Here is a 21,436-nt window from a genome sequence, read left to right as displayed (position 1 = left end):
AAAAATTGAAAAAAATTCCCTCGTTCCCCGTAAATGGGGGAAACCTCCAAAAAAATTACGAATTTAAAAATCGCTAATACTCGAAAATTTTTCAATTTTTTTTACTTAAAAGTGCCATAACATTTTCAAAAATAAACATATCAATATAATTTTTTTTTATATAGATGCATAATATCATTACCTTTCATTTGGTATATTTTTTTCATAAATTTAACCCTTTACCTGGCCATAAGGGGGGATTTAAAATGACAACTTTTTCACAAAAAATTAACTTTTTCAACTTAACTTTTGAAAATGTTCCGGAAGGTCTGACACTTTTATATATATCTTAAATTAAAGCTAATGTAATTTACTTTATTATGCGAAAAAAAAATTTCGGACTTTATTTGATCTTCAGGGTGAAAATGGCTACCGAATGCTATTATTGTGTGAAAATTCTCGATTTTATTTTTACATTTTTAACTTTATAATGCTATGACTTATTGAAAAGTGTATGGATCCACACAATTTTTTTATGAGAAATAATATTTTTTAATAAACCTTTTTTCATTCGACATACTTTATCTTAATCGNTTTTTTATGAGAAATAATATTTTTTAATAATCCCTTTTTCATTCTACATACTTTATCTTAATTAGGATATTAATAATGAACTAGCAGATCATGTAGCTTTTGGGATAGTCCACCAATTTTTTAAAATTAAACAGTATCTAAAGATTTACATCGAAGCGTTTTTTTTTGGTAATGATTTTAATCACTGTCAGATATCATTATACTTGATCCATCTATGCCATGTCACCACTGTGCCGCGACCCCCCTGTGCTGGGTTTTTTANTTATAGTTTAAATTTAAACAATTTTATTTTTATGCCTTTTTTATTCTGATATTTATTTTTTTTAAATATTTGAAATTCATTCGTCGTAAAGTAATTTTTAAATATTTTATTGTATAATAAGATATATACATCAAAATGTAAATAGTTGTTGCAGATTATAATACGCCGATACCTTGTAAATAAAACAAAATATAATTTGATTGATGTCACCAGTGGTAGAGACACATTAGTATGTCGAAGATTGTTACCTAAGAATTAAAGAAAATAATTAGAGGTGGAAAATATAAGATACACGTGAATATTGAATATTGAATTAATTCAGGCAATAAAATTATTCTTGTTTATTATTCCATTCTAGAGATGTACGTAAATACATCAGTGTTCTAATATAATTAATTTAATAAAATTAAATAAAAAATACTCAAAACATTATTACTATATATAAAAATGATACGATACTATGTCTCTGAAGGAACACATGCTAAGATGTGGATTTCGAAAATAGACGCCTAAAAAAGTTACAATATATTTTAAAATATCGGTCACACGCGAAAAGAGTTGGCTGCACGCACACAGCAAAATATCTCTACGATAATTCAATGAGAAGATTGTGTTTTTTTGACACATTCGGACGAGACAAACCGTTAACGATGACGGTTCTGGAGAGGGTGTCGACCTAACAATCTATTGAATATCAATAAGATGAAATTATAAATAGTACTAAAATCACACAGTATTAACACTGGAAACTAGCGTATGTGTCATTTTAGGAAACGATTATTAACTTGATAAAGAATATTGTGTGTATAGTGTTCACAATGACAGCAGTTTTCTGATTACACGGCCGGATATAACGAACGCGCGCTCATTAGCAAAATAAAACATTAAATTTATCTATACCATAAGAAATGTTGATAGATATAGTGGTTCACTATAGAATTTTCTATTTTTCATTTCTGTAAAAAATAAAATTTTATTTTGTAGCATTTATGCAAACCTAGTAATTTTACTATAATGTGCGATGTACATTGCAAACTATTCTATTTCCTTTCCTTTATATAATTTTAATGGAATATAATATATACACATATATTGTATTGTCGATCAATTTATAAAATGAACCCAATCATATCTTGTTGATTACAATATTATCCTTCAACAGTTGTTCTAAAGCCTTTCTTTATGCACAATGCATTGAAGTTTTTTTTTTATGATAATATCAATAATTACTATTAAATTTGTAATGAAGAATACTATTCCGGAAAAAAAAGGTATAAGAAAGGGGGAATCGGGAAAATTAGTTATAAAAAAATTGATAGGTGATTAACAAGTATATATTATACACCACGCAAATTTTAATAACTATTTATTTCATAATAGAAAAAAAAAAGAAAACTGAGACCGGAGTCGAAGAATTATTGAACTTTCTTGAACAAGGTAAAATTTTTCATTGAAATTATTCGTTAAAAAGTTTAAAGGTGAAATAGACACATAATATTTTTTTTTAGTTATACAATGTAGTTGAACATTTAACAACTTAACATTTAAGTTTGTCATTGTCTATGAAAATTTATTATTTTTTTCGAGAAATTCATACTTATTACATTGGGAAATTTTTAAATGTTTTGGAATAAAATATCTTTATTAATTCTAAAGATAATTGAGTATTAAAAATTCTTTGTCTATTATTAACTAATGGGATACTTATATTTTTGCTTATGAGTTTTAAAAAATCAAGATACACGATTTTGCCACGCAGACGATAATATATTGATAATCTGTAATTTTTACATAAATAATATGACAAAAATTCAATATTTTTTAAGGAGTGATTTAAATTAAACATATAAGTTATAAAATATATTGTTATTATAATTAATTTTTTTTTTTGGCAAATCGTTTTTCAAAATAATATATGAAATGCAACAAAACTAGATTAATAATTTTTCGTTGATTTCATGTTTAATGAAAATATTCTGAAAAATATCGGTGAAAATGAAAAGAATCCACGAGTAGGACCTTTTCATTCTATCTTAACTGTGTACTATTTTGAAACTTTGACATAAATAAAATATTTGCTTATTTATAAGTTATAATTTAACTTATAAATGTTATAATATTAATAGTATATTATAATACTTTTATTTTGAAGAAACTTAACATAAGGAATACCAAACTTTTTTATTCATATGAGTTTCGCACAATAAATGAGTTGTAGTATTGGTAATCCTACCTTAATAACTAATTAATATTTTTTCCAATTAAAAACCTATTCTCCATAACTCCTTGAAAAATAATTATATATTATATAATTTTAAACAAAACTACGAAGAAAATACTGATTTATCGAAAAAGAAATGTTTTATAAAAGTCTAAATGTGATTTAAATGTATTTTTAAATATTTTTATTCTTCCAGCAAAAGATTATGACAATAAATCAACTGACGAAAAGTTGGATCCTACAGGATTAATTGGTGAAAGTTCATCTCAGAAATTAAATTCACCTAAGTCATCCAAGCCGAAGAAAAAATTGAAGAAATAGTAAGACAAAACCTTTTGTTCATAAGATTTTATATTCNAATTGAAGAAATAGTAAGACAGAACTTTTTTTTTATAAGATTTTATATTCAAGTTTTCATAAAAAAAATGACTAATTATTACAAATTGTGAGGAAATTCAGTAAAATGTACAATCTTTAATAAAAAGTTTTCTGGAAAACCTATTAAAATTATATATTCAAGACATATACTACAAAATTTCACACATAAATTTATTTTTAATGATTGAAAATAAAGATATTATTGTACCAAAACTAAAACAATAAAATAATATGTAATAACATGTTAATAAATAATATAGTTGTTTGGCATTCCATTTTATATTTTCATTTATTTATATTTTATACTGCGCGGTTGCTTTAGAATTTTATCACTAAATTGATATAAATATATACCGGATAAAGTTTATTTTTAGTTTTATTAACAATAATAAATAACAAAACTCAATTATCATTCAAAAACTTACAAGAATACCATTAAAACAGTTATATTAATAAATGAATATTTATACTAAATATATATATATTTATAACTAATGTTAGTAATATTTAGATTCGATGTTAATCTTTTTATTATGATGTGTTAATTTTTTTGTGTCTGTTACCACTTATTCTCAGCTCTCACTGGTCTGATTTTAATGAACAATACGTCAAAAGATCATAAATCGTATCTAGTTGAAGACATTAACCTCAGAGTTGAAAAAATTACTTCATCCTCGTATATAGGGGAAATCCCTCAAAAAAATTACAACTTTAAAAATCTATAATTTTCGACATTTTTTCATTTATTTTACTTAAAACTTCCATAACTTGCTGAAAAAAATATGTTTTAGTATAAGATACAAGATATAAATATTTATCTATTGTTTGGTATATTTTTTTTGAAAATCTCACCCTTTACCTGCTCACAAGGAGAGATTCAAAATGATAAAATTTTCAACTTAACTTTTGAAAGTGTTGTATGGAAATACTGATACTTTTATATATATATTAAATTAAAGTGTATGAAATATATTTAAATAAATAAAAAAACCCAGCACAGTGGTGACGTGGTATAGATGGATCAAGTATAATGATATCTGACAGTGATTAAAATCACTATAAAANTAAAATTTAGACTATATAACTGTCTATATAGTGAAAATGGCTACTGTATTCAAAAATATGTTATTTTTGTGTTGAAATTCTGTGTTTTGTATTTTATTTTATTTTAAGATGACTTACAAATGTAGTACACTGATTTTCGTAAATATTATACAAATCTAATTGACCTAGCATAGAGAGTTAAAATTATTTAAATTTTTTTGATTCTGCTAAGTCGAGAAAAATAAATTAAAAAATTGAACTAGCTTATATTGCCATTTTTATCTATCGAATATATTAGACGTACGGTTACCCAGTCGGTAACACTTATGTATTTAACAATAGTAGTAAGAAGTTCTAACCCCAAATGGGATTGGATGATTATGAATTTTTTTCTCAATTCTTTTTGAGTTAGAAAAAAATTCAAAATTCATTTAATTTTATCTCATTTAGATATTATAACTTTAATGATTATTAAGGACCCAATCACTGTAGTCACACCATAAGAAGAAAATTCTTATTTTTTAATTCTCATAAAATTTTCTATTTAATGATGTCAATTTCAAACTTGCAAGTTGAACTAAAAATCATGGTAACAAATTAAATTTATTTTAATTATAATCTTTCATAAAAATCAATTCTAAAATAATAGGTTAAAGTGATATTTTGCACTAATTATTTTTAACATAATAAAATTTAAAACCATTTATAATTAAAAAAACAATTTTTTTATGTTTTTTATTATTTTTTTATATTTTAATATTCAGTTTTTAATAATTAGTAATAATATCAAAACTATAAAGTGATAGAAATAGTCTAATTTCAGATTTAAAAACAGCGCGAAAAGTTAATTTAAAATGTTTCTTTGTAGACAAATGTATCATTAATTCATAAGTAACAACAATTTTTTTTTATAATGTATTGCATTAAACTCTTTTTATTTGTATACATGTTTGTTATAGAAGTAACAAAATATACTACTTTATCATTTTTATGGTTTTTCCGTAAAAATTACAATATTAAATTTTTGTATATAATAAAATATATGAATGTTGATTGAAGAAAAGGTAGAGGAAGTCCAAAAAAGAGATGGAAGTTGCAATATGAAGACTGCTGATGTGGGAGATCGTGTCAAGTGGAAATTTAGGATAAGGGTGGAAGACCACAAGTAGTTGGGATTAAAGCGAGGAAGAAGAACATGATTAATATATATTTGGGCGGCTCTTATTTTTCAAAGTTTTTTTTTTTGCTCGGACGCCCTCTAGAATTATTCTATAGGTTAAAAAAATACATTTTGTGAAGTTTCGTGATTGTCCAATGATTTTTTCCCGTGCCGCAGAAGGGTTGAAATTTAATAAATTAGGGTAAAAATTAGTTTTTTACGTATAATTTGTTAAATTTTACTTGAATTGTTAATGCTCGTGAGTGGACTGTAATCATAAAATAATAAAAAACAGAGTATGAAACTCTACCATGTGTAAAATATATCAAATGTCGTTATAACCTAACTGCATGAGTAACCTACGCTGGTTAACAAGTAATACTATATGCGTTATGTCGTGTAGCTTAATCTGTGAGTATTGCGTAAATAGCCCTTAACATGTCGTGATATCCGCAGAGTACCATCGACATATAACAGTAGAGTACCGCCTTGCACGAGTACCCTAGACGTCAATCGACCACCGCAGTGCGCCGACAACAATGACTATAAAACAGAAATAATTAAAATACAGTTAAGGTACCACACTCTAATTATTTCTTTCTGATTATGTAAATTATGCCCAATGTAGCTGTGCGCAAGTGAACTCATGCAGTTAACTTATTTAGAATTGCTCTAAATAATATTGTGTTATGTGTAAATTTGTCTATTGTAGACAAATTTATTCTATGCAATAAAATAAAAAACAAACTTACTTACAGTGAATGGTCAAACACAAATTGTCTTGCTTTATTAAGAAAATAACTTATAACAAAATGAAACACAATTAAATAAATATGAAATATAACAAAGGGGGAATATCTGCTGCGTCCTTCTTCATCTACTTAATTCTGAACACTGACCGTCGTTGAGACTACAAGCCGCCCTCATTACCTTTCAGCCTGGTAGGTAGTACCAATCCCTTCTGTGACGCTAGGCAGCAGGTCAACCGGTCCGAACTACCTGCCTCTTTGTTCGCCGACATGAATCAAAAAAATTTACGGAATAAAATTTGTTTAAAAATGTATTTCCTATAAAATATATCGTATTATTTTTTACTCTATATTGCATATTTAATTGAATAATCAATAAAACACATAAATATGCCTTTTTTCCCGATTCTAATTTTTTGCGTAATTCAGTTTTTATTAGCGTAATCGACAAATTTTTACAAAATCTATATAATTTATAAAATTTAGATTTGAAAATTAAGTACAAATATTGTTTAGTAAAATATTTTCTAATTCTAAATCTTGGTCTTATAACATACAACTGATTAAAACATATAATATAAAACTAATAAATAATAAAAATAAACTTTAATTATAAAAAAAACACAACTAAAAAAATATTATGGAAATTTATTATGAATTATTATTAAATAATCATTATTATTTCATTAATATGTTTTTTTTGCATCAGGAAAATGTTTTCTATAATCTGCAACAACTTGGAGCAAGTATTGCTTTTGGTCTTCTTTTTTAGTAATTATCGAGTTATACTCTTCAATTAATTTCACTGATCTTTCTGCAGTATCGTTTACAACTTTTAAACTTCGCACTATTTCTTGACAGTCTAGATAATCTATATTTACATTCCATCGTTCGGGATCTTCGCTTAAAAAACTAGTTTTCATATCAAAACGTTTAAAAAAATTATTTGAGTATGCATTAATGAACTTGTCAATAGTTTTACTTACAAAATGTTTTATATTTCTTTGCGGATTAATTTTTTTTAAGTCTTCACATTCATTAGCTTGTAATGATTTTACCATAAGTCTCTTTATTTCAACAGGTATTTGATCATCAAAAAAATGCCATTGAATTATTACAAATGAAAATGAATTACAAAATTAATTCATTTTCTAAGCCGTTTAATTGTGTTTTAACCGTAATAATTTCTAAACCTGGATTTATTTTACAGTCTTTAATCTGTGGCCAACTTTTTTGAAATTTTTTAAACAATGGTATATTTGGTCCACTAGATAAAGCAACTTTTTGATCTAATACACTTCTTGAAACTATTTCAAATATGTGGTGCTTACATTGTAAGTATAAAAAAGGTCCCTTTCGAGGTATTGCTCTAAAATAATACAAGCACCTTGTAATCTCCCAATATTAGAGGCTGTTGTGTCGCAACAAATAGCCTGAACTTTATGTCCAATATCCCATTCTACTAATAAACTATGAATTGCTGAAGCTTGTTCTCTTCCTGTACTTGATTTAATAAAAGGAACGCCAAGAAGTTGCTCATTACCATTGAAACTTATAAGTACAGGTAGCCTATCAATTTTTACGCTAATAAAAACTGAATTAATATACAGGGTGATTTTTTTATCATAACCCACTCAATTACTTGCAGAATAATAATAATTTAAACATTTTTTTTTTTTATTATTTTTAGTTACACATTATTCTTGAATTTTTAACTATGTAATACTTTTTAAGTTCATCCCTTATGCCTTGGAAGGGGGTCAACTTTGTTTTTTTAAATGGTAACACATATTTTTAATTTAATAAAATGTTTGAGTTTTTAATTTAATAGTAAATGGCATTTGAATTTTTAATATAACTTAATTCGTTTATTAGATATAATCATTTAAAGTTTCAAATTTTTGAATTAATATACAGGTATAATACACAAGGGATTACAAATACAGGTAGCTAATTGGTTTTTTATAACATCGATATTAGCAGGTACACAGCATTGTTATTATCAATTGTAGTAAGGCACATTGTTATGAGTTTATAAATACACTAACTGACAATACAGAAAGTATATCTATTGATAATCATAATTGATAATAAACAATCCGTGACTGAGACAGCAATGTCATAAAAATCCAATTAGCTACCTGTATTTACAATCCCATGTGTATTATACATGTATATTAACTCAAAATTTTGAAACTTTAAATGTTTATATCTAATAAGCTAATAAAGTTATATTAAAAATTCAAATGCCATTTACTATTAAATTAAAAACTCAAACATTTTATTAAATTAAAAATATGTGTTACCATTTAAAAAAACAAAGTTGACCCCCCTCCAAGGCATAAGGGATGAACTTAAAAAGTATTACATAGTTAAAAATTCAAGAATAATGTGTAACTAAAAATAATAATAAAAAAAAATGTTTAAATTATTATTATTCTGCAAGTAATTGAGTGGGTTATGATAAAAAAATCACCCTGTATATATTAGGGTGGTCCTTATTTTTCGACTTTGGAAATTCCTTGGTCTCACCCCCCAAATTTGTTTATATACATGTAAAAACGAACCAAAAAAATTTCACGTCAATCAGATAAGTTTAACCCGTGCCTACTCGGGGTTGAAAATTGGACAATAGGGGTAGTTTTCAAGTGTTTTGTACTTAATTTGGAAATTCACGATCATAGAAAAAAAATTATAGAATATAAATTGTTGACAATGTTATGGATTATAAGTTTAGTCATTAGACATTTTTTTTTAAACTCATTTGTTTTCGAGCAAAATTTAAAATTATACTATATTTTATCGTTTTGCCGAAATTGAAATATATACGAATACTACATTATATTTGACAAACATTTAGAATTACGAATACATCTTATATACAAAAATCGTTTATTATTTAATTATTAACAAATTCAGCACAAAAACCGTGGTGTGGGTTTAGAGCTCCCCCCACCAAAAAAATTAAAATACACAGTTAAAAAAATTTTGCTGATGTTACATATAAATTATACTAATTGTTTTTTTCAGTTTCAAAATTCTTTACATCATAATAAAGTTTATTTTTTCCTGTCGGGATACTCATTTTTATTATCCTTGACTATTTGTAATAAATACTGTTATTGATTTTCATCATTGGTTAAAATTCTGTTGTACTCTGTTATAAGCTGTACAGTGTAAAAAAATATACTGATTAATTCGATACATCAAACAGTTATAATAACATTTATGTATACTGGGGTGACTGATTATAATATATACAAAAATAAAACACAAAAAGAGTATAAAATAAATTGTAATATACTGTATAACACATGGACTGAAAAGTCCCAAAGAAAACACGGATTTTTCATTTAAAAATTGACTTTATTCTTCAACATAATTTCTATCAAGAGGAACACAATCATTCCAGCGCGCTCTAAATTTGAATACCATTTTGTAGAATGATTTATCTTTTGCCTCAAAATAGGCCTCAGTTTCTCTGATAACCTCTTCATTCGAGCCAAATTTCTTGCCGGTGATAATTTTTTTTAAATCTGTAAATAGCCAGTACTCGCTGGTAGCCAAATCTGGGGAATATGATAGATGAGGAAGCAATTCGATTTTTAATTCACGTAGTTTTGCCATTATGTTTTTTGATTTGTGATACGGTGCATTGAGATCTTGAGGAAACAGAATTTTTTTTTGCCACATGCGGTCATTTATTTGTAATTCCGGCCTTTAAACGCTCCAATAACGCTACATAATATTGACTGTTAATGGTATTTCTTTTCTCAAGGTAGTCGATGAATATTATACCTTGCTAATCCTAAAATACTGAGGCCATTACCTTTCCAGCTGACTGTTATGCTTTCGGGTGCTTTGGTCGAGGTTCACCGGCTGCTGTCCACTCAAATGACGATCGTTTTGATTTAGGAGGGAAGTGATGGATCCATGTTTCGTCCATTGTGATGTATCGATGCAAAAATTCCGGTTTATTACGTTTGAACATGACCAAACACTGTTTAGAATCATCAACAGTGAGCAAAAGTGGCACCCACTTTGAACAGAGCTTTCTCATGGACAAATTGGGTTATTGCCTCATTTGGACGTCCACTACGTTTTGCATAATGGAAAATCCGTGTTCTCCTTGGGGACTTTTCAGTCCATGTGTTATACAGTATATTACAATTTATTTTATACTCTTTTTGTGATTTATTTTTGTATGGTGATACACCATATGGTGTTTGGTTTTCATGGTGAAAACGTACATCAATCTTAATAAAAATAATCCGATGAATTAAATAATACTATTTAATTCATAAGCAATAAAAGTAGTATTTTTTAATAACTACTATTAATAGCGACATCTCAACTGTAAACATCTATGACGTATTTGTTGTTTTGCACAGTAATGTCAACAAACATATTTTTTAAGGTCAATTTGTTATAAAAAATTTTTAATTCTTTAAAACAATATTTATAAGTTTAAATGTTGGTCCAATAACCAAATTTAAATTACTTTTATTGGACTAACTTTATCCTATTTATTAAATTTTTATAATAATTACTTTATTTAATTACTATATTTTAAAACCTTGTGAATCAATAAATTATAACTTATGAACTTAACATATAATTAACCATACTACATTAAACTAAAATTTTTCTTTAAAAATACATAGTTCAATGATTTAAAAATGCAATTTTGTCTAATAGCCACTTATGAGTATTAAATTATTAGTTAAAATGTCAAGCGTACTTTTTTGAGTGGGACTTACTTTATCTTAAGCTTTTTGTAAAAAAAATAAGCTATTCATTGAGATATTTTTGGGTGGTAATCACTACTCTTACTCATACAATGTTTCACTGACATTTTTTATCTATTCGTTTGTTACAAACATAATATAGCGTCCAAAACACGAGTAATCTGTATTCAGGGGCGTAATTTTAGGATTCGCAAAAATTGTTTTAATTTACTGCGAGGTTATCGTCGTTTCTGACTTCTTTATAACCAAATTTGAGTTTCTATCATAAGGGTCATGCTAAAGGGGAAGGGCCAAATAAAATATAAACACATATTTGTGGTTTAGATATATTTTGTTTAAAAATATATTAAACAGGTTACAGTTAGCACGGCCCTTTTTTTACTTATAAAAATAAGCCCCAAAAATTTGCTTTCAATTAATTTATAATTTACTGCAGCCTTTTTTTAATTGCACTTTAAAAATTTGTTTATTTTGATTTTTACTAGCAGATTTATTAGAGATCTATTAAATTTACTATTTATAATGATACACTAAGCACAATTTTTAAATTATGGGAATAATTTGATTATACAGTATAGTATTAATAAATGTAAAAGTAAACTGAGTAAGTGTTTTATATGGGACAATGTGGTGTAAGATGCATTTCACTTTGGTGTTACACTAAACTGTATTACAAACGTTTCGTCTGTTATACAATTAATGTATTTAATGCAAGACAATAGCTTGAATAGAAATATGAGCTTTTTATAATATAGGAAATACGGTACTTAAAAGAATGAATATTAAATGAATGCCTTTTGGTCATTTATTTTCATTATAATTAATGAATCTATTTTTACAATTTTATGTACACAATATGTAATTATCTACATTTTATAATTACTCACATTTAAAAGGAAATTATTATCATGAGTTGGGATTTTCAAGTATTCGTTATAAAATGGGCATCTTAAATAGAAAAATATGACAAAAATTAATTTTTTCTGTGAAAACAAAACTTTTTTGACCATACATTTTCTGGTATTGTGGAGATATTTTCAAAAATTATTTGAATAGAAAGAGATGTTGAATTTGAATTCACTACTCAAAGTTTTTGACAAAACACTGTGTTATAATATAACACAGATAATATTATTATCTTACATCAATTCATTTATATTAAGGTTGGGCTTGCAATGTAGAATTCGAAAGCTATTAAATTGTATAATATCCTTAATATTTGAAGTTTATGAACAATTTTTCAAAGTAACTCTAATTAATTGTTCAGATTATATTAAAACCTGAAATAATTTAAAATAGTTGGTTGTATTTAATTGTTATTGATTATTATAAAACAAAACAATGTAAACTTTTTTTTTTGTAATAATGCATTCTTCAACAAGTTTTTTATGGCGGCTCAATTAATAAATATGAATGCAATGTATAGTCTGTAATATTAATTATTACATTTTTTCACTCTAATAATTTTTCTCTTTACAAAAATTTTGAATTCTCAATAGTTTAAAAAAAAAATAAATGTCTTATTCTTAATTGACCACTCTGTATAAATATTACAATATTGTATAAATTGAACACTCCGTTTAACAGTAATAATATTTTAATATATTCGCTTAACAACCTATTTAATATGACACTTATTATGACCAAAATAATGTTGTGTATTATGAGCAAAAAAAAGATCATAAACTTATTTTTTGGAGGCCTTGAGTCTCTCCTAAAATTGATTATAATGCATAATATTTACTTTGTTATAAACAAAAAATATTTTAGTGTCATGTTCTATTTATAACATATGACATAAATGTCATATTATAATTTTAGACACAAGAAAAAAGATGATTTATTTTTATCTATTAAATATTGTCTTCAACAGCGGCAAATCTAAAAATGTAAATATATTATTTGGCAATTAGATGTATCAATTGTCATATATGAAAATTTGACCTGCAGTTAAAAAAAAAAATTGATTATATCAAATAAATTTAAGTTTATTTTGTAGTTAATTCTACTTACCCGTTATATAACTTTGGTGCAATTTTATCATCTAAATAAGGTTAAATTATTATTTAATAATTGTTACAACGTAAAAATAAAACATTTACTAAAATGTTACATTAAAATACTGTAACTACACGGTAGTTAAACAACTTAATAATGGATAAAAATATTTAACTATATGGGGTAATACAGGGCTGTCCTTACAAATTGCGAGGCCCGGGGCAAAAATGACCATTTTTTTTTTTTGCTCATCAATAGCCGGAGTACCAGGCTAGTACCTAGGTCCAAATAATTTTATATCAACAAAACATAGATAACAACACTTCATTTTTATCATTATTATAAATAAAAATACAACAAAAATGTTTTTATACAAATTTTAAAAACTTATAAAGAAAAAAACTAAACAACTATTTATTGTGAATTTTAAATTGTAAAATTTTTATGACTCCTTTGTAATAAAATTCATGAGTACCCACAGTGACTTTTTAATATTAGTCAAAAATTTTCTTTAATTTAATAATATTAAAAGAATAAAAAACAATGTCTTATTTAAACTGACCTTCGTTAAAACAATTTAAATTACATAAAATCAATTTTTCTGGCTTTTATTTTGGCAAACTTTTCAATAATGTCGTCATAATCTAAATTTTCACACAGATCACATTCGATTGAAATAATTGCTAGATCAGAAAGACGATTTTGTGACATAGATGTCCTTAAATAATTTTTTATGATTTTTAACTTGGAGAAACTTCTCTCTGCGCTTGCTGTGGTTATCGGAAGGGTCAATAATATTCTCAATGCAATAGAAATGTTTGGAAATGAGCCACATGTTGTTTCTATTAAATTAAGACATTCTATAGAAGTCATTTGTTTGTTCAAAATTCTACAAAAATTTTTTAATTCGTCAAAAAGTTCAATACCATTTATATCATTATTTTCACCATCTTTTAATAAAATTTCTAAATCCATACAATGTTTTCTTAACGTTTCTTGGTCAAATGTTTTTAAATTTTCAATATTATATAAAAATCCAAAATATTCTGAATGATGAGATAGTTGTTCAAAACGTTCATTAATTGATACGATTGCTTGATCTATTACGGCTAAAAAATAATCATCGTAAAATGTTTGCTCAGCTGAATTTAGACGTGCATCTTTGCTTTCATAATTGAACTGCCTAACTTTTTTTTTAATTCTAGATTGTTTAAAAACTGCTTGAATATCAAGGTCTTCACATAAATTTTGCGCAATATTTTTTGACGACTCAAACCCTTCATTTCTAAAATTATAAAAAAAATCTTCAAGACCACTTAACAACTGTACAGCATTACTCAATTCCATATTTTTGCTCTGAAGACTCTTACTAACTTTATTTATAGCAGATAACAGTTCGTACCAAATAACAACACTTAAAATAAAGTCATAACAAAATTCATAGTTTGCTAATGACGAGCTTTCACTTTTTATTTTAGGATCCTTTGTTGATTCACTAATTTCTATTAAAGCGTCATGTACTTGGCATAATTGAAAACGGATAGGCTTAATCGATTCAAGCCGAGATTCCCATCTAGTATCTGACATTGGTTTTAGTGTAAAATCTGAAACGTATTTGAGAAGAATAGTCCATCTTTCAGTAGAGGCAGCAAAAATAGAATAAATTCTTTGAATTACCCCAAAAAATGTCATAGCAGCTGGTACGGATGATGCCATATCTCCGAGAAGTAAATTAAGGCTGTGAGCAGTGCACGGAACAAAAAAAGCTCTTGGGTTTTCAGAAAGGATTCTTGACTGCACTCCTTGATGATGACCTATCATATTCGCCCCGTTGTCATACGATTGGCCACGACAATTATTTAAATCTATATTCATTAGTTTCAATTGTGCTTTTATTTCCTCTGTTAAATTCAAGCCAGTCTTACTTGTAGTATGAATGAAACATATAAAATATTCATTTATTTCATATTTGAAAATTTTCGAAATTTCTATAACGCGCAATAAAAATGTAAGCTGCTCCTTGTGACCTTTATCAGGAGTTCCGTCCAATAAAATTGTGAAATATTTACTTTGTCTTACTCGATTTATTATTTCATCACGTATTTTTAAATGATCAGCCATAATTAAATCAAATTTTGCAATCATTTGAAGTAAGCCTAAAAATTTACCATTATTAGCTGTATATAACTTAGAACTTGTACCACGAAAAGCGTCATTATGCTCTGCTAAAAATTCTATACATGCAATAATTCGTTTAAGAATAATACGCCAACGTTCTTTTTCAATATTTACGTTTCTTTGAATATCATTATCTATAGTCGTATGGAGATTAAGTCTCATACGTAGTTGTAGCCATTTTTCTTGAGCTATATTATGTGAAATAGATAATTCGTGCTCTTTTAAACGTTCACTTATCTGTTTCCAATTAAAAAATCCTTCTGACGCCAATGATGAAGTTGAGTTTGAAGAAAATAAACGACAATAGAGACAAAAAACTCGATTTAAAGATTTAGAATATAAAAGCCAATCTCTTACCACTTTTTCACCGTTCCTCATTATTCGATTATAATGTGTTATGCTGAATTTTCTACCTTCGTCGTTTGATGGAAAATTATAATTTATAATTTTTAAAGGCGAGTTCTCTATTAAATAAACTCGTAATTTATCTGTAATATTTTGCCATTTACCTGGATCGTCATAATCAATTTTATCGTCCTGTACTTTTTTGTTCTCTGTATCTTCTTGGAGTAGTAAATCTTTTGATAGTTGTTGAAGATTTTCATTTACTTCATTCTGTTCAGTCTTGCTACTGGATTGTAATTCTTTTGTTCGTTATTTTCAATGTTAACTTGACTACTACTTTCGGCAACACAATCATTTTGATCTTTTTTTAAAAACTTACATAAAGAGTTTTTTAAAAGTTTATTCTGCTCTTTTTGAACATTTTTAAGTTTTCGCTTTTCAGTGTAATAAACCAAAAATAAAAAGAAAGAAATAAAAAAAGAAATTGTAAAATAGAAAATGAATAAAAAGAAATTGGCGGTGACTAGTAAATTATTATAATCATTAAAAGTTTTTGTAATTTTAATATAGATTTAATTGTTTTCAATTTTATTTAAATTAATTTTCTCATTAATTGTTTCTCTCATTAATTATTAATGGTTTATCACGCAATAGATTGTTGGAAGTTCGAAAGCATAGTTTAAACTGTACTTACCTTACGTCCTGTGTAATACGATAATATTTTAAGTAATTCAGTATTTATTTCCGTATTAAACGCACTACGTATACAATTTACACTATATGTCATATTGTCTATATAATTGATTACAAAAAACGACTCAAGATTTTAAATAATATGATTTAATTACACAAAGTCTAAGACTGATCTTACTTGTAAAAGATTTTAAACACTCTGTATTTTATTATAAAAACAATTTCGATTTTTTTTTCTTATTGATTTTTTTTACGTTTATTGAATAAGTATTTTTTTTTTTTTTAGTGAGTATATATTTTTTTTAATGAGAGATCGATACCAATATTTCTTAAATTTTTCTCTGGCCTGGCCAAAACAAGATTCAGAAATATCTATATCTATGTAAAAAATTTATCAAGGCACAATTGTGGTGGCCCAATGTGTCCCGGTGCTAAAATAAAGCACCTTGAAAGGATGCGGCACAATAATAACCAAGACAAAAATTAAACACTGCAAATATATTCGTAAGTTTCTCTGCGTTGTCTGCCGGCGCGATGTTTATTAAAACAAAGACATTAGCAACGAGACTAGCTACCCAATAAGAGAAGCTCACAATAAATTTTTGTCATTAAATAAAAATCTAAAGTTAGGTTGGGTTTATTATTAAAATGAAATAATTTTAAAAAGATGTAATGTTTAAAATATTATTTGATATTTATTTCCACAACAAGAAAAATAAAATATTATTAATGATTGAACAAATTAAATTTAATTAAAAGATTCACCAAAACAAAATTCACTTTAAAATTTCTAATAGTCATTTAGTTTTAAAGAAAAATATTCTAAGTCCAAATTAATTAAAAAATCGACTAAGTCCCGGAGAGTGAAATCTTGAGTAGAGTGTCGTAGATTTTGAGTATTTTAAAATCGTCAAAAGAACTGGTTTAGATGGGAGGAAATGGCTTTTTATAGTGTGAAGGGGGTAACCCAGCGATCTCTACCGTGATCCTAGAAGCTGAGGCTTTGTATTCTAATTGGTTAATTAAAATGGGGTCCCAGCGTGTAGGCGTTACTTAATAATTTCTACAAGAGGGAGATTTTATCGTATAGTTAAAGGGTTATTTTGTGTTTTAAATAAGAGAACCCTGTTTTGGTGATCTTGTATAATCATAATATGTGACATACATGAACAAATGATAACATCTTATTATATATTAATATTATATGTAATAATATAATATTACATCAGCACCACTTTTAAATTTTCGATATTTATCACGTAATCGGCCACTCATTTTATTTTGGAACCCGATATTTAAGCTCCAACGACCACGAAAAACGAACACATACTAAAAATTACCGGTACAAACAGTTTGTTATTTCGGTGAATAAATGGCTTTATTATTATGACTATTTTTCTACGAAATTCGTCGATTAAAATAACTTGCCTTGCCTAATCGCGTATTTCGAGTGTATGTGCATATGCGAGTTGAGTGAAAAATGAACATGGGGAAATTAGTAAACCAATTGATCTATATAATCCATATAAATTTAATACAATATTTCGACGTTTACCTTTATAAAGTTTGAAATTGTATTTCAAATGTATTGCTTCTGTTTAAATAGCAGGTTTTTTTAAATATACAAATTTAAAAAATATAATCACAAGAACTAATTAATTTTAAATGAAATTGCCAAGTAATACTCTTTTTTTTTTTGAAGTGCGAGAAGTGGCGGGAAGTTTACATCATCTGACGCAAGTAGGAAAATTTTCTCAATGACTTTTTTTTTTTTTTTAACTCATCTTTCTCCAGGTCTGGTATTTTTGTGCGAGACCCCAAAAGCGCGAGGCACAGGGCCTGGGCCCTGTTTGCCCCCCCCCTTAGGAAGGCCCTGGGATAATAGTACCGACGTAGAATTAGCGTTAAATTCAATGTAGTTTAAAAGGTTATGTTAAAACTTAACATAATATCAATCAACATTAGTAAAAATTATTTTTGTTGGTCATATCACGATAACATTATCCTATTATAGAATTGTATCGAGTCTCTACACTACGATGAAGAGAGGCTAGGAAATTAACTTATCAGTATTAAATCTTGCCTTACAAATCAATGGACTTTGCTATTAATAATACAATTAAGACCATAGAGTAATACTATGGTTAAGACCCGATTTGAATCTATTATTATTATCACTCAATTAGTGTGTCGTAAATAACAATTAGTGTATATTACACTATAGAAAAATAGTGACTTCTGTATTCAAAACATTAAAACAACAATAGAAATTTAGTCCAAAATCATTTAACTTTAACAAGCTGTAACAGACGAACGGTTGATGGGAAAAAAAAAATTGTAAGAGCAAAGTTGTTTATATTTTTATTTTCAATCATAATAACAAATTCAAAATAGGGGTTTCCATTTAAGAAAATTTAAATTAATGTTTTTTCACCTTGAAGGGATCAAAAAAATTATGTTTTTACTACATATTTTTGTAGAGTTTTTTGAATCAAAAAATATATTCCTTTACCAAAATAAAAAATTTTCAATAGTTAACGAGAAAATGAGTGCCTTATCCTTAATGAATCACTCTGTATATATATATAATTATTTATTTATTCATATATTACACTTATAAATCATAAAACTTTTAATTAGAATATAAATAAGGAAATAGGATACCATGTAGCTATTGGAATAATCCATTAATTTTTTTAAATTAAATATTATCTACAGATTTGCATCGAAAAGTTTCTTATGATAATTATTTTAATGACTGTCAAATATCATCTATACTTGTCCCAACTATGTCACGTCCTTTCTGTGCCACGACTCCACTATGCTAACGTTTTTAGTATTTAACTGGAATTAGATAAATTTATTAACACATATTAATCCTCAAAATCTGAATTGCTAAATAATTAAGTATGGTAGTGTTATATTAATTTGCATATTCATTGTAATCTTTTTTTCTAAGATTCTATTGGGGGGGCATAATGATACTTTCCCCGCCCTCGTATTTTGATCAAGGGGCAACTGCCACCCCCTACCGGTTCCAGTGCCACTGATGTAACTATCAAATTTTGCAATTTTATTCTCATCTTGTAATGCTTTTCTTGTAATTTTGAACATGTTTTGTTTCCATAACAACGTCCCTTTTGAGGATATTAGAAAAAGGTATTAAATTAGAATTAGGAAACGAATCATGAAAAAAACATCATTATCTAATTTTTCTGGTAAGAGCATTTAATTTGATAGATTTTTATCTGTTTTTTTGTTTTGGCTTGTTAAAGTTTTCATTAATAAAATAATGATTTTTTGAAAACTATAAACTGATGAGAAATTAAATATTTTAAGTATCTATTATGATACAGCCACACTAGTACTGACAGTATACATTTCAAGCCAATATGACTTGTGAATACAAAATGTAGTTAGTCTCATTTTGACATTAAAAACTTAACTAGGACTTTCTGTACATCAATAGTACTATAGTCACTTTAAAAAGTTCAAGACAATGATTGATAAACTGTCTGACTACATTATATAAATAAGTAACAAATTAAAACAATTAAAATTGAAATGGTATTTTAAATACTTTTTTGGAAATTACTTGAAAAGTTACTTAAAAGTATACAATGAATGATTTAAAATTATGTATGAACACATGAAATATTAGAATTTTATCTTTTTAAACGTCATTTAAAATTTAAAACTAACCTAAATTCTTTTGGTAATAAAATTTAGATTATTAATAAATATACACAAATTTAAATAAAGTTAAAATACTATAGTTAAATAGATGTTTACACAATAAGTATTTTACGTTTTATTAATTTTAGACTTCTGCGAAATTTTTGCACAATTTTTGTTAATAAGGAAAAATTATTTTATAGTGAGAAATTTATATTTTTATTTTTCTGAATACGATAAAATGTTTTCCATTAAGTTCCATGAATTTTGTGTTTTATTACTATACGTAATTGTTGTGTTTGTTGGAGCTCCAAATTTTTCTACGCAAAGAAATGCAGCAATTATTAATAGCATTTGCGAAAATGATGGATGGCAACATTTTACTGACGTAGAGTCTGTAAAATATGATAAACAAACATTTGAGTTAAGTAATATTACTGTAATTTCCGATAGAATTTCGAGCAATAAAAAAGTGCAAGCCGCTGCTTTATTTCTACTTTGTACATACGCTAATGATTTAAAAAAAATATTTTATATGGTTATTTATTATTGTCATGAATGTCAAAGAGTTTTTATTCAAGAAAAAGATCCCTATGAATGCACAAGTGATTTATTGAAAATAATTAAGAAAATAACTTTATTGGCAACAGTCATGAAAGAATCGTTGATTTCTTTAGATGCGTTATATGGTACTCCTTTAAAATCCACAACAGATGATTATATATTATATTGTTATTTGTCAAATTTACAAAAAGTAGAAAATACTATTTTTCGTGAAGCTCCTTCAGAAAATAATCCAAATACTTGTAATCAAATCTTAGAAAACATTAAATTTATATTTCCGAATATGATAGAAGATATTAATGTAGAAATAAAAAGAAAACCAAAAAACTGTAACTTTAATACTGAAATTCTCAGTGCAAAAACGAAAGATTATAAGAAAGTATTTAAAATAACAAATAAACAAAAAAAAAATTTTTCTTTTGAAAATTTGAATAATGAACTAGATAACGAAATTAAGAAGATTGTTATAGAAAAGTATTACAAGTTAGGCTTCTATTTTAACCCAGAAATTCAGATGATTGATGTACCGATACCACAAGAAGTTCTTGATAGTACGTTTTTTTAAATTAATGATAATACTTAAAAATGTTTAAGTCTAAAATTAATCATTGAAGGGGTAGTTATCTTTATCATTATTTAAAGTAGTTCTAGTTCTTCAAGATTGATAATTTAATGATGTCCATCTGCTTGTTTGATGATAAACGCTTACTATAAACCGAAATAATTACTTTTTCAACTTTTGAAAATCTAATTCTTTCTGTTTTTAATTTAATATTTTGTTTTTATTTTAGCTTCGATGCGAAGCTGAGAAGGTATTGGTTTTACTATGATGCGTTTTTTTTTTTTTTT

The 21,436-nt window shown here is 26.2% G+C and overlaps 2 protein-coding genes and 1 long non-coding RNA gene across 3 annotated transcripts in view; 2 read left to right on the top strand and 1 right to left on the bottom strand.

Moving 5' to 3' along the window:
* LOC126908552 (uncharacterized) overlaps positions 1–3,575 on the bottom strand; it is a 30,861-nt gene extending 27,286 nt beyond the window's left edge. Inside the window, exons 1-2 of the long non-coding RNA XR_007704793.1 lie at positions 3,440–3,575; positions 3,105–3,388 (exon numbers count right to left, since the gene is read on the bottom strand). This is a non-coding gene — a long non-coding RNA (uncharacterized LOC126908552). The remainder of the gene's footprint in view (positions 1–3,104; positions 3,389–3,439) is intronic.
* The window catches only part of LOC126908540 (uncharacterized), an 8,997-nt gene extending 5,293 nt beyond the window's left edge, over positions 1–3,704 (top strand). The window contains exons 3-5 of the mRNA XM_050690708.1: positions 2,216–2,272; positions 3,253–3,388; positions 3,440–3,704. Of these exons, the coding sequence (XP_050546665.1) occupies positions 2,216–2,272; positions 3,253–3,377 (182 nt within the window). The 3' untranslated portion in view covers positions 3,378–3,388; positions 3,440–3,704. The remainder of the gene's footprint in view (positions 1–2,215; positions 2,273–3,252; positions 3,389–3,439) is intronic.
* Positions 3,705–20,190: 16,486 nt separating this feature from the next.
* The window catches only part of LOC126908539 (uncharacterized), an 8,459-nt gene continuing 7,213 nt past the window's right edge, over positions 20,191–21,436 (top strand). Inside the window, exon 1 of the mRNA XM_050690707.1 lies at positions 20,191–21,138. Coding sequence (XP_050546664.1) covers positions 20,265–21,138 — 874 coding nt within the window. The 5' untranslated portion in view covers positions 20,191–20,264. The remainder of the gene's footprint in view (positions 21,139–21,436) is intronic.

This window comes from Daktulosphaira vitifoliae, unplaced genomic scaffold (assembly GCF_025091365.1).
Source record: "Daktulosphaira vitifoliae isolate Bord-2020 unplaced genomic scaffold, ASM2509136v1 Scaffold_5, whole genome shotgun sequence".
Lineage (NCBI taxonomy): Eukaryota > Metazoa > Arthropoda > Insecta > Hemiptera > Phylloxeridae > Daktulosphaira > Daktulosphaira vitifoliae.
Note: the sequence above shows the minus strand (reverse complement) of the source record. Positions and strands in the feature narration are given on the sequence as shown.